Below are 13,953 nucleotides of genomic sequence, written 5' to 3'. Positions count from 1 at the left end.
TCCCTACATTCCGCAAAAAGAATGGGATGCTGAAATTGGGAAAGAAGGTTTCCCTGTGAAAAATTCCCTTATTTTGTAATTTGAAACATGTAGTTTTTTTTTGTTTTTTTTTAAAAAGAACTTTGCTAATAAGTTAAGAGATAAAATCCCACAGTAAAAACAAAATATAATATTCTCTGAAAAATATTTTAGATATTATCTTTTCAAATTACTGTTGATACTGCTATTTTTAAATATTTTATTATATATAAATTATATTAAAAAAAAATCACAGCTACTCAAAACTTACAGTATCACCAAAGGTGTGATTGAAAAGTTTCAATTTTTATTTATTTATTTTAACACTGCAATGATATCATGATGGATCTAAAATACCTTTTGCACATTTTTTCAGCTTTGTAGCTTCACATCAGCACTCTATCAAGCTAGGCCTTACTTATCTACATTTTCCTTTTCTCCTATATTTGGTCAAATCTTTTTAGGGGAAAAAGTGAGAGAGACAATGAGGTCTGAACTTGATTGTTAACATGAAAATAGTACTTTTAATATGACGTTGATATTTAAAAAAAAAATTAAAATGTTTGTTTATATTAATATATCAAAATCATTGAATTGCCATTAAAAATATATATATAAATTTAATGTTTTTTAATAGACAATCATACTTTTAGAAATTATGAAAAAATAGAAATTACCACACCTTCAAATAAATGCTTACAAGGTTGTAAAAAAGAAAAACAAGGATAATTAGCTTCTATTTAAAATATTTTCATATTCATCATTCCTCTTCATAAATCATGCCATCCCAAAGCTAAATCTATGAAGATTTACCCTTTTTACACGTATCCAAATCATTAAATTTATGAAAATCATATTAAATCTACTTAATAAATTTTGTTTAATCATGACTCAAAATAAGAAATTATTTTCACAAATGATGTCTAAGAGAGATCTTGATCTTAAGTTTATGGAGATTTATCCTTTGCCACCGTACCCAAATCCATAAATTTATGAAAGCAACCTTTTCCCCACCATGCATTGCCCCATAAATGGAGGAACAAATGTATTTGGCTAATTACTGTATCAAGATTAGTATTAAAATACATCCTCCAAACATTAGTCAATATTAATTAATTAAAATCAGGTCCAGAAAGGTGGGGCTACTCTACTCTACTCTTCAATGCATCAACACAAGTATCAAAACCCAGAACACAACGACAGTTGCAGTCTCACTCAGTAGAGAACCGAGAGAGAGAGAGAGAGAGAGAGAGAGAGAGAGATTCTATGCAGCTTTCATTCACTCATCACTGTTCATTGTCATTTCTCGTGAAAAAGCCTTACATGAGTGAAGAGAACAATTCCTCTTCTCTTTTTCAGATTTGGACCCTTAAGGCTCTCTCTCTCTCTCTCTCCTGTCTAAAAACCACCTGTACTAAAAATTAAATACAAAAACAAGAAACATAGTACTGTGTACTTTCTTTTCTTGCTACCCTCAACTTCACACTTCCCTTTCACTGACACAGGCCTTGAACCATTTTCTTCTTGTTTTGTTCTTTGATGTATATTGATAAATATGAGTACATTTACAGCCCATGCTCTATAATGCATTAATCCTTTGTCGTCCTTCTCTGGTTTGTTCTCTCTTGTTCTTTCCTCTTCCTTTGATTTGGGTCTTTTTGTTTCCAAATCACATTTCTTTGATCACTTCAGACTCTGCATTGCTTTGATTCCAATGAAATCTCAAATGGAGTTTTCTTGAATTGTTGAAAGTCATTTGGGGTTTGCATTTCCTGGCCGTTGCTTGATGAAACACCTCTCTAAGCCCCCATCGGAGTGTTCTTGCTGTAAAGTTTGATTCTTTCATCCAAAGATCAAAACTTTATTGTTGAAGATAAGTGGGGTTTTAGGACATGGTAATGTTCTTGAGTTGGGGCGTGAATAAATTTTGAGTTCTTGCACTGAACAAGTGTTAGCCCAGGAATAAAAGACCAACTCAATAATGGCATTTTCATGCTTGGTGTGTCTTTTTCTTGGGTTTTTATCAAAGTCTTTGTTAGTGACTGCTCAGTTGGATGATCAAGCTATACTGTTAGCCATTAACAGAGAGCTTGGAGTCCCCGGGTGGGGTGCCAACAACACAAATTACTGCAAGTGGGCTGGCATTAGCTGTGGCTTGAATCATTCAATGGTTGAAAGGCTTGACCTTTCGAGGCTTGGCCTTCGAGGTAACGTGACTCTAATCTCTGAGCTCAAAGCACTGAAGCAGCTTGATCTTTCTAGCAATAGTTTTCATGGTGAAATTCCTTCAGCTATTGGGAACTTGTCTCAGCTTGAATTTCTTGATTTGTCTTTGAATAAGTTTGGAGGTGTGATTCCTATGGAGTTGGGTGGTCTTAAAAACCTCAAGTCATTGAATCTTTCTAATAACATGCTTGTAGGGCAGATACCTGATGAGTTTCAAGGTCTAGAAAAGCTGGAGGATTTTCAAATTTCTAGTAATAAGCTGAATGGTTCTATTCCATCGTGGGTGGGTAATTTGACAAACTTGAGTGTTTTTACTGCCTATGAGAATGACTTAGGTGGTGTAATTCCTGATAATCTAGGTTCAGTTTCCGAGTTGAAGGTGTTGAACCTTCATTCCAACATGCTTGAAGGGCCAATACCGAAGAGCATTTTTTCTATGGGGAAGTTGGAAGTCTTGATTCTTACGCTGAATCGGTTGAAAGGTGAGCTTCCTGAATCAGTTGGCAACTGCAGAGGCCTCTCCAATATCCGAATTGGAAACAATGATCTTGTAGGAGTCATCCCTAAGGCTATTGGGAATGTTAGCAGCCTCACATATTTTGAAGTGGCCAATAATCATATGTCTGGTGAGATTGTGTCTGAGTTTGCTCAATGCTCTAATCTAATCCTCTTAAATCTGGCCTCAAATGGATTTAGTGGAGTTATTCCTCCTGAGCTTGGACAGCTTGTAAATCTGCAGGAACTGATTCTTTCGGGTAATAGTTTGTTTGGAGATATCCCGATATCAATTATTGGGTGCAAGAGCCTTAACAAGCTTGACCTTAGCAATAATAGATTCAATGGCACTGTTCCTAATGATATTTGCAACATGTCAAGATTGCAGTACTTACTTCTGGGTCAGAATTCAATCAAAGGTGAGATACCTCACGAGATTGGAAACTGCTTGAAACTTCTTGAATTGCAAATGGGTAGCAACTACTTGACCGGAAATATCCCTCCGGAGATTGGTCACATCAGGAATTTACAGATAGCCTTGAATTTGAGCTTCAATCATCTCCACGGACCTCTGCCCCCTGAATTAGGGAAACTCGACAAGCTGGTTTCATTGGATGTTTCCAACAATCAACTTTCCGGCACTATCCCTCCTTCATTCAAGGGAATGTTAAGTTTGATAGAGATTAATTTCTCTAACAATCTGCTCAGTGGCCCGGTACCCACCTTTGTACCATTTCAAAAGAGTCCAAATTCAAGCTTTTTTGGGAACAAAGGACTCTGTGGAGAGCCGTTGAGCTTGTCATGTGGAAATTCTTATCCTTCTGGTCGGGAGAATTACCATCATAAGGTCTCTTACAGGATTATACTAGCTGTTATTGGCTCTGGTTTGGCGGTATTTGTCTCTGTAACTATAGTTGTTCTACTGTTTATGATGAGGGAGAGACAGGAAAAGGCAGCCAAGACTGCAGGGATTGCTGATGAAAAAACCAGTGACCAACCAGCAATTATAGCGGGCAATGTCTTTGTTGAAAATCTCAAGCAAGCAATAGATCTTGATGCTGTTGTTAAAGCAACTTTGAAAGATTCAAATAAGCTCAGCATCGGAACTTTCAGCACAGTATACAAGGCAGTTATGCCTTCTGGGATGGTATTGATGGCGAGGAGACTAAAATCCATGGACAGAACCATAATTCATCACCAGAACAAGATGATAAGGGAACTTGAAAGACTGAGCAAGCTCTGTCATGATAATCTAGTGCGACCTGTTGGATTTGTAATTTATGAAGATGTCGTTCTTTTGCTGCATCATTATTTACCCAATGGGACATTAGCTCAACTTCTTCATGAATCAAGCAAGAAGTCCGAGTATGAACCTGATTGGCCTATGAGGCTATCCATTGCCATAGGGGTGGCAGAAGGATTGGCTTTTCTTCATCACGTGGCCACAATCCACCTTGATATTTCTTCTTTTAATGTTCTTCTAGATGCTGACTTCCAGCCCTTGGTTGGGGAGGTGGAGATATCGAAGCTCTTGGATCCATCCAGAGGCACAGCAAGCATCAGCGCAGTTGCAGGGTCATTTGGTTATATTCCCCCAGGTATGCATATTTAAACCGTATCATTCTAGACTTGGTAGCTGCTTCTTTGTTTCTCAATGTCATTCTACTTTTCCTTTGCTATGCAGAGTATGCATACACAATGCAAGTTACAGCTCCAGGAAATGTTTATAGCTATGGGGTAGTACTGCTCGAAATCCTAACAACTCGGCTACCAGTCGACGAGGACTTTGGTGAAGGGTTAGATTTGGTGAAGTGGGTACATGGTGCTCCAGCTAGGGGAGAGACTCCTGAGCAGATACTTGATGCAAGACTTAGCACCGTTTCCTTCGGTTGGAGGAGAGAGATGCTGGCAGCTCTTAAGGTAGCATTACTCTGCACCGACAGCACACCAGCCAAGCGGCCAAAAATGAAGAAGGTAGTTGAAATGCTTCAAGAAATAAAGCAAAGCTAATGGAGCCGCCTGTGAAGCTATTTGAGTCTGCACGGCCTATATTTATTAAGACTATGGTTAGTGGGCTGTACGCAACATGAGAAGCCTTGTTTCTGAATACATGATTCGTTTCTGATATGCCTACCTGGAGTAAGACTCACTTTGTATATTTCATTTCGACCTTGGATTCTGTCCGTTTGCTTTGTACCTAATTCAGTTCCAGAAATGGCAATTTGTAAAGTACTATTTGAGTCAGGGAAAAAAAAGAAAGCAGTTGAAGGGTGGATGGACGGAAGAGGGTGCTTCATTAACAAGATCACTCTTGGGTTTTTATTGCATGTCAAGCCTAAAATTTTTATCCTGAAGTTCTGGTCTTGAAATGCTGGAAATATATGTGAACAGTCTAGTATATTTTTTCTTATGAAATTCCAGCATACAGTTCAAAGTTTTCAAATATGTTAAGATTACATGCACACTACTTCAAGTTCTTGCTCTCCACAACTAATTTCGCCCAGCCTATCGGTGCATATCTCTCACCAACCCCCGCGAAACCCTTCATGTCAGAATGGAGAATTTTTAGATTTCTTTTTTTTCATTTTCAAGGGGAGGATGCTAGGACTACCTGTCTTTCTTCTTGAAAATGTTCATGCTCTTATTATGATTAATCGGCTGACACTTTTACGTGGAGGCTTCTTTTTCACTAGAAGATGAATCCAATCTGAACACTCTTACAAGTGACAAATAATCATCCAGAAGTAATACCATGGCTTCAAAAAAGGATCCCAGAAAGCAGACACAAATAGGAAAGGAACTAAAAACATACAGAAAACAGGGCAGACGCATGCAGCCTCCAGACAATATCTGGAAGGAAGCAAGTGTAATGCAACCAGAAGAGCACTCACAGCAGAAACAGAAAACATAGACCAATAATGACAGGTTAAATTCTGACTGGCTAGTGAACGGAACAGTAGGAAAGGTATTTCATGCTTAGTAGCAATTACATAAATGAAGCTCTACCATTCGAAAATATGCAATTTTCGAAGGCTTTTTAAGACCTTGCAAATCTTGTGGCACGAATATTCAAGACTTTCACAAATCCCTAATGTATAAAATCTAAAGAGACTCCAAGCACCCAATCCTACCTTCTGGCAAACGCTTCTGCTCGGTACACAGCCATAACAATAGTAGGCCGATCATGTACCTCGCGTATCCTTAGACAACTCATCCAATCCATAGTAACCCAGAATCAGAGTTCGAAACATTTGTATATTGAAAATAGATTTGATCAGTCTTCCCATTTCCGTATTCTCCAATAAATTTAGATATCTCAAATGCATCTTCTGTGGCGGCACCTCCAATTAAAAACCCACCATTTTTTTTTCGCTCGCAAATGCTTAAGTTTTGATTAAAAAAATTCGCAATGCCTGTTTCCGAACCTAGTATATCTTGAAAGAGAAGTGTTTTTTGCACGATCCAATATCTCTGGGAGTGTAGGAAGAGCTTGAAAAAAATCTGCAGGTTGTTAGAGCTTATGATTGAACGATTCAATTCGACCCAATGATAATGCAAGATCGTGCATTAAATCATGCATTTTAAACTGCATGAAAAGCATTTTGTCCTCGACATCTTGAGAAAAAAAATAAACGGTAAAGATATCATTGAATTTGTAATCTTTTGGAAAAATTGAACGATAGATATAGCTACAGAGTCAATCTACAGAGTAATAAAAACTCGGCTCCAGATATAGCTGTTTGACACGTTCATACCATTGCATGAGCAATTCAATAAAACATTAGCTTATGCCACTTGCAAGAATATTAACCTTTTTTTCTTCTTGTTTTTACCATAGGAAAATAAAAAGGACAATCACAATAAATAGGATTTCAGTGGCATTACATTGTTCACCAATCTATACCCAATTCTCTGGAGAGGAAGAGTTTGTCAACATACATTATGACTGGCGCAGATGCAGCAACATAACTCTGCATTTGAATTCTAGCCGAGCTTTCTGCAAAAACAAATGAAGAAATCAATACAACTCGAATGATTCTAGAACACATAAGAGTGCCTGCAGAACAGACACGTTTTAGTTTGAAATAACCACGGGCATAATTATGGCACATGAAGTCAGATAGAAAGTGGATTGGAAAACAGGTTTTAATCCTCCCAGCATAATTGCTCGCACACCTTTCAAGAACGTATGAGATATTGAATTCATAAACAAGTGTTTGAAAGGGTCCAAACACTCACCATCCTCATTTAGCTTCTTTAAAAGTTGTTCTTTAGTAGGAAGGGCGTACATCCCTGCAGCCACAGCTTTTCTAATTGCCCACCCATGATGGGGCGCAAATACCTGTGCATAAGCCTTCGAAGCAGGGCCCTTCAAAGAATTTCCCCTGACACAGGAATAACAGGAACTGTTAACCATCTTTTCAGCCATAAACAAAGACCATGAATCCAGAATCAAGGCCAGTCTGTATAAATTTGCAATTATAATTTGCTTATTGTGGTCAGGAACTCGAATGTGTATTAATTAAGGTGAAACACAAGCATCACTGTCCACACACTGGATGTTTATTGAGGCATGTAGCTTATAAATCAACCAATCTATTGCTTCACACATAAAAAAATAACGGTACCAAGTCAACACTAAAACCACAGATACACAGCAAAGAAATGGGGATTAAATACCCAGTGATCCACAAGTAATTCAGGACAGAGACATTTGGCAAAACTAGCATTAATAAATCACTAAACCTTTACACAGTAACTAAAAAAACATGTTAATTTGAACCTATGTTCAGAAATAAGTAGATTTGATTTGAAGACATGTGATATATATCAGTTTCATCCTTAAGGAAAACAAAATCACTAGCTGAAATGGAAAATTGAGTGTTAAGTTGAAATTATACAATTGACCATTCCATATTGCTATTACGTATGATCTATTACAACAGCATTGGCAGGACATATCAGCTACTATAGAATGTCCCATTATATCGGTTAGAAAGGCACTGGAATTTTAAGGTGGCTGAAAAAACCAAAATTTCCATCTAATGCAGGGAACTGAAACAAACAGATGCCCATACAGAACACCGTCCACTGTGAGCCTTAACCCAGGCTAAAAACACAATTTTATGAGCACATGAAACTAAAGCCCTGGACTATAACAACCTCCAGCTAAGCGAGCTCATCATCACAGATACAAAACTTCTGCCCCCTATCCCATTATGTAGTGCCTAATCCTTTAGCCCCCAAAATCAGTTTCCCCAATTCACCATGAACAAATAAGATAAAAAATGGCATAAGATGAAAAGAATCTAAAACACAACCACCATTTGCCTCCAATTTCTCCAGTTTATATATCAATTAATCAGTGAAGAAAATGCCACAACTGTTGTCTATATTCCTCTGCAATTGAGGACCAAATATGACTTTAAACCTTCACAAGATCCTGCCAATTGGAACATCCTGCTATATTATTTGTGCAAACTTCAGCAGTACCCACCTTGATGAAAATTCAGTTGATTTTAAGACCAAATACTCGTAATAAACTCGCATATGATTTTACAATTAATCACTTCACACAAGCTACAGGAAAAGTAACAAAACAGGAAACTAGACATCCATACATACATTAACAGGTTGAATTCTTGAAACTACAGCTCCAAACAGCTAAGACAACCACATCAAAGTCAACAATTATCAAAACTTATAGAAACAAAACAACCCAAATCGAGTATGATCATCATCAACATTAAGCAGAAACCTAATACAGCACCTCACAAGAAATCAGGCATCAAATCATATAACTTAGTAACCCCCCAGTCTAACCACTAATATCCTTTAATCAAGACTTAATCATGGAACTATTCCTTTATTATGCATGAAAAAGCGAAGCAACTCACAAACACAATTTCATCAAGTACTTGAAAAATTATTAAAACCCTGTTCATGTAACAATAACTATCTTCCAAAAGGAAAGGCAAAAGAGAAAGCAATAGACACATACTCTGTAACCATAATCTGCTCAAACAACACCCTGACCATATCAAGACCACGCTTTACTCTCAAAAGATTTCTTGAATGACTCCCACCTTTTCTCACAGAATTCCTTTCTATATCCTTATCTAACACACTTTGCAATGTGCCAATCGATTTCGATGCCTCTGCAAGATCATGCACCTGTTTGTTTGATTTTATCATCAAAAACACGAATTTAAACAAAAAAAACACGGGTTTTTGGATATTGATAAAAATGAATGATTTACCTTGGCGACATAATCCATTTCGGCGAATTTAAAAGCGATGCCTAAGCAACCGAAGAGAGGAGAAACGAGAGAACAAGCATGAGAAAATGGTGCCACTTCAACATCTTGGGTTTGAGATTTTATTGTTGCTTCTAGTTCTTTAAAGGCTTCTGCGATCTTCTTCAGTGGCTTTTCAGTCTCCAGATCGCCCATTTTCTCAACCCTTTTCGTCAAAATCTAAATCTCTCTCCCTCGATTCAGGATTTGTTGATGATGGTGATGAGTTTTTTGTAAATTCTAGGTAATGCGGAGTTTTTACAGAGAGGAGGATTAAATTATATCTCAGCACTTTCCAGAATAAACTGATCACCTTTTTGCACTAAAAAGAAAAGAATATTCCATTTTCATCCTTGTAGTTTACACTTTCTCAATACCAGTCCTCTAAGTTCCGACGAGCCTATGTTTTTCATCCGCATGTTTAGAACTCTCTAAGATGGAAATCCTATATTTACAATAGAATTAAATTTTAAATGAAATATAATCTCTAGAAATACTATTAAAGTAAATTAGATATTAACACTTTGAAATTAAAAAAATTAAAAAATATATATTAAAACTAATTTTCTTAAAATATCTATCTATTTTTTTTTGTTTTTTAAAGACTTTGAAAAAAATAAAATGAAGTTAATAGGAATAATATATTAAACAAAATAAATTGAATTTTATGTTTTTTAAACATGTAAACTCAATTTATTTATTAATTAAATTCAAATCAAATACTATAATTGAATTCATCTACAATAAAAAAAAATAGTTCTAAAATTATTTTTAGTGAATAAAATGTGAGATGATGGGCTATTTCACATATCATACAAGAAAATATTATATTTACAGCATTAAAAAAAAATATAATTATTTTTTTCACATTTTAAATTACACCCCCTTGAAATTTTTTTTTCAATTTTATCATGGTAAAAAAACGACAATAGAAAGTGTTCAGCATGAGACTTACAGCTTAGAATGCATGCCCAGACACAAGATGCACACTTGCCATCGAATCCCCTTTCCTCTTTATGCAAGTTGGACATTGTGTGGATCATCGTACTCCACAGCCGAAAGGGAACAAGAATCTCGAGCATAAATGACAAAGATTATAACTTTAATTGATGCTATTTTTTGCATTTATTCTTTAATATTTTAGAGGATATTTTTATATGGGTAAAAATTGTTTTTAAAATATTTTTTTAAAAAATTATTTATGATATTATTACATCAAAATAATAAAAAAAATAATTTAAAATCATAACAACTCTTTTTTTTCAAAGAACACGGCACGTATAAGGAATAAAAATTGCTTTGACATGAGAAATTGTATTAAAAAAGATACAAGTGGAGAAGGATAAAACTTTCCTTCAGATTTTTTCGCATAAAGCAATCCCAATCCCAAGAAAAATAAGTTTCTTCTTCCTCGTAAAAGTTTCCCATAATTTTATTTATTATTCTTTATAAAGTAAGAATGGCATAAGATTTCCTTTACCATTAATTAAAATATATCTCTAAGACAATGTTTGACAATGCGGTGCACTGTAGATGGCACCACGGCTAAAACATCATATTTTGTGTTGTTTTTACCAGTGAAACGTTGTCAAACTTAACAGTAACCAGAAACAACCACAAAAAAGGGTGATGCTGGGCGGCTGAGATATCTCCCTCAAGTGCACGATCATGAATCTCAAGGCACGCCCTATCTTTGATAATTGCCCCAGTCACCTTCCTGGAATCACATACAAACCAAGAAAGGAATAGAAATGATGAAATTCTCTGAATTCTGTCACTTGACGTTTATGTAGATTTAACCATGACAGCATTGCTGGCCAATCCCATATCCAGAAAACAAATAAAAACATAAGGGCACAAGGGCCATTGCCATCAAAGCTAAACGTGGCTGTGTCCAAGCATTCGAACCTCACTAAACATTATTGATGACAAAAATAACACACCAACGAACTGAAAGTGACATATCACAAGCTAAAATTGGATTCAAGAATCTTGGGACTTGACAATGAAATTCTGGCGAGTGATTGGATTCATCACCACTGGTGGCCCTCCGGTACGAGGCCATGCTTGAAATTTCTTGTCAGTCTCCTCCCACCATTCCTTGTTTGAGACTGTTCTGGGTGTGGTGCCTGGATTCAAAACAAGTGACCTTAAATCATGGGAACAAAAAATAACTAAATCTTCAGGCCAGCTAAAATTTACCTCCAAATATCTTCTTGTCAGAAACAACATAGTCACAAACATATGCTATTGCAAATGATCCCACGACACCAGATACTATGTACTTGGTTGACATGTTCAAACTGTAAAGGAAGGAAAAGAAAAACATTCACATGAGAGGGAGGTATTAGCACCTAAACAGACACCTCACATTCCATTACTTCAGTTATGAGAGCCTGGGACATTTTTTACACTATAAATTCAGGTAATTAAGAAATGTGAGTTTATAAAGAAGCATCCAGGCAGCTCCAAGAATGGAAGACTTTCTAGAAAGCAGAAACTGCACAAATGAACTAGTAAAGAAATTAATATCAGCGGTATTTATTCATAATGTGCTTCTATAGTGAGAATAACCATAAAAGATTGCCAAGCTAAAATTGGGGAATTAGAATAGAAGCAGAATTTGCAAGCAGAGGCAGAGCCTCATTTGAATAGAAGCAGAATTTTCAAGATATATTTTTGTGAATTTTTTTTCACAAAGTGGAAAATTTTGCAAGTTTGTGTCCAAATTTACATCTTTTGTTTTTTCAGTAAAGTTTTAATATCCTTGGTAAAATGTCAACATGCATAAGCATCACAAGAAAATGTTTGCTAGTAAACAAAGTTGGTCCCGTAGAACAAGCCTGTCCAGTCCATGATTTTGTAAACAAAAGAAGCATGTAGCCATAAAAAATAAACAAAAAAACATGGATGCCAACTGGCAATTATGAGCTTGCTTCAAAAAAACTAGACTCACAGTTTTCAGTGCAAAACGATCTGATTAATAACACAAAATTGTACACATGGTAGCATAAAAAAGAAATGCATCTCCATATCAGATTGTGCCAAACGCAGCTCTAACGGGAAAACAAAACTACAACTAATCCCATATCACTACAGGTAATCTTGACGATCAAAAGGATCTATGAGGAGCATCACTCATCCAGATGACCATCTATAAATGGGTCAAACATGTCATGGGAGTAAGACCTACATTCCTCTGTTCCCATGAATAGCTGTAGCCAACCTATCTAAGAGACTTTTTTTGGGAAAAAATATCCAAAAGACATGTTGAAATTATGCACAAAAGAAAGTCAGATCAAACAAAGAAAGAAGCTTACCCTGCAACCAAACCTATACAACAACAACAAAAAAACCCGAAGGAAAAAAAAATCTCTCTAAAAGAAAGGATAATGTAGCAGTAATGTCAAGGAAACAAAGCCTAGGACACAGACCACATGAGGTCCACATAAAAATATTGCAGCGGTCTGTAACAGCATCCCATGGTTTCATGTTATGCCAAGTGAATAAAATAAAATAAAAATACATCACATAATATAGCATCATCACATGAACAAAAATACCTATCATTCATATTTACCAGATTCTTAGCTATAAATTGGTCAAAACACCATGAAGAACTCCCAAATGAACTAGATTGATATGCACACCACATCTGATAGATGGAAAAGCATCCTAATACTTCAAATTTAGTGATAAAACGGTAGAAGGTTGAGTTAGGTTTTTGTTTGAACATACAGATTATTGGGAAGGACGGAAAAAAAAGGAAAAAGCACACCACACAGGACATGATAACATTAATCAATTAAAAAACTGACAGAAATGAATCCAAAAGCAGCATTAGCTAGCTTTATAATTCCTCATTTTCAATCTAGTTTCCTGACATAAGAGACAACCAATCCCCTGTATGTCCACAACAGAAAAACACCATTATTATAAACAATCTCCAACAACACACTAAAGCTTGAACGGCATAGACTTCCTATTTCCACTGCCACAGTAATATCAGCAAAAAACATTATCCTACCATTTTGCAAACTACAAACCCTCTCTTATTCCCTTACAGCATTTACATACCAAAACATTCACCAGTCAACATGCCCACGCCATTCATTAATCTTTTCAAAGCAGAAAACAACACGAACATGAACAGATTCGCACATAGCAAGCCTTCTATCTCCTAGTAGAACCCCACAAACCCGTATCCTTCTAAATCATTATTTTTATACATTTCTCATGAACCCAGAACCCAAATCAATAAAAAAACGACCCAATTGAAAATTCAAGATTTCATACAGTAATTCCTCTCTGTTTTGCACCATTTAGATTCAAATTTTAGATGCGACCCCCTTCGTGAAATCTATTTAAAATCAAATTCAACAAAACGAAACCCAAATGAACCAAAAATCAAACGTTAAAAGATTATCCAAAGTCTCTGATACAAAGTCTTTGGCTAGCAAACAGATTGAGGAGCTCACCGATGGTGACGAATCAGCTAAGGCGATCTGGGTCCTCCTGCGGTCTGCTTGAAGCTTCTTACAAGACCGATACAGAGGTTGCCTGTTCTTGTTTGTTTTTACCCCTTTCCGTGTTGGGCTGAACTTGTTTGGTCCAGATTCTCTGTTTCTTTGCTTATTGGGCTACGACGATGCAAGGGTTTTCTATATCTCTAATTAAATTCATTTTCTCATCAAATAAAAAATAATCACAAGACTACAAAATTTATAAAAAAATAATTTTTTATAAGAATGCTTGAAAGTTGATAGTTCAAGTTTGAAACTTTATGAAAAAAAACTTCTTAACACATGCTTATAGAATGCATAATTATTTTAAATCTCATAGTTTAAACTTACCTAATACGATGAACATAAGAAATAATAATGTTCTTTTTTTCTACTCTTAATAGAGGATAAATTAT

The 13,953-nt window shown here is 35.9% G+C and overlaps 3 protein-coding genes across 4 annotated transcripts; 1 reads left to right on the top strand and 2 right to left on the bottom strand.

The window, feature by feature from the left end:
* Window positions 1-1,209: 1,209 nt before the first annotated feature.
* Window positions 1,210-5,182, top strand: LOC105142221 (leucine-rich repeat receptor-like tyrosine-protein kinase At2g41820). The gene is made up of 2 exons (XM_011049742.1): window positions 1,210-4,337; window positions 4,424-5,182. Exons 1-2 carry the CDS (start codon window positions 2,000-2,002, stop codon window positions 4,747-4,749), a joined length of 2,664 nt encoding a protein of 887 aa, XP_011048044.1. The 5' UTR covers window positions 1,210-1,999; the 3' UTR covers window positions 4,750-5,182.
* A 1,199-nt stretch (window positions 5,183-6,381) lies between these two features.
* LOC105142220 (ceramide-1-phosphate transfer protein-like) lies at window positions 6,382-9,344 on the bottom strand. The gene is made up of 4 exons (XM_011049740.1): window positions 9,000-9,344; window positions 8,741-8,913; window positions 6,979-7,124; window positions 6,382-6,736 (listed from the first exon to the last, which is right to left on the bottom strand). Exons 1-4 carry the CDS (start codon window positions 9,189-9,191, stop codon window positions 6,630-6,632), a joined length of 618 nt encoding a protein of 205 aa, XP_011048042.1. The 5' UTR covers window positions 9,192-9,344; the 3' UTR covers window positions 6,382-6,629.
* A 1,443-nt stretch (window positions 9,345-10,787) lies between these two features.
* On the bottom strand, window positions 10,788-13,626 carry LOC105142219 (uncharacterized). Of its 2 annotated transcripts, XM_011049739.1 has the most exons (4): window positions 13,514-13,626; window positions 11,238-11,338; window positions 10,987-11,164; window positions 10,788-10,943 (listed from the first exon to the last, which is right to left on the bottom strand). In XM_011049739.1, exons 2-3 carry the CDS (start codon window positions 11,329-11,331, stop codon window positions 11,019-11,021), a joined length of 240 nt encoding a protein of 79 aa, XP_011048041.1. In that variant the 5' UTR covers window positions 11,332-11,338; window positions 13,514-13,626; the 3' UTR covers window positions 10,788-10,943; window positions 10,987-11,018. The 2 variants fall into 2 exon arrangements, with proteins under 2 accessions (XP_011048041.1, XP_011048040.1); XM_011049738.1 differs by having other exon boundaries at window positions 10,788-11,164.
* Window positions 13,627-13,953: the final 327 nt, after the last annotated feature.

Source organism: Populus euphratica, unplaced genomic scaffold (assembly GCF_000495115.2).
Source record: "Populus euphratica unplaced genomic scaffold, PopEup_1.0 scaffold138.1, whole genome shotgun sequence".
Taxonomy (NCBI): domain Eukaryota; kingdom Viridiplantae; phylum Streptophyta; class Magnoliopsida; order Malpighiales; family Salicaceae; genus Populus; species Populus euphratica.
Note: the sequence above shows the minus strand (reverse complement) of the source record. Positions and strands in the feature narration are given on the sequence as shown.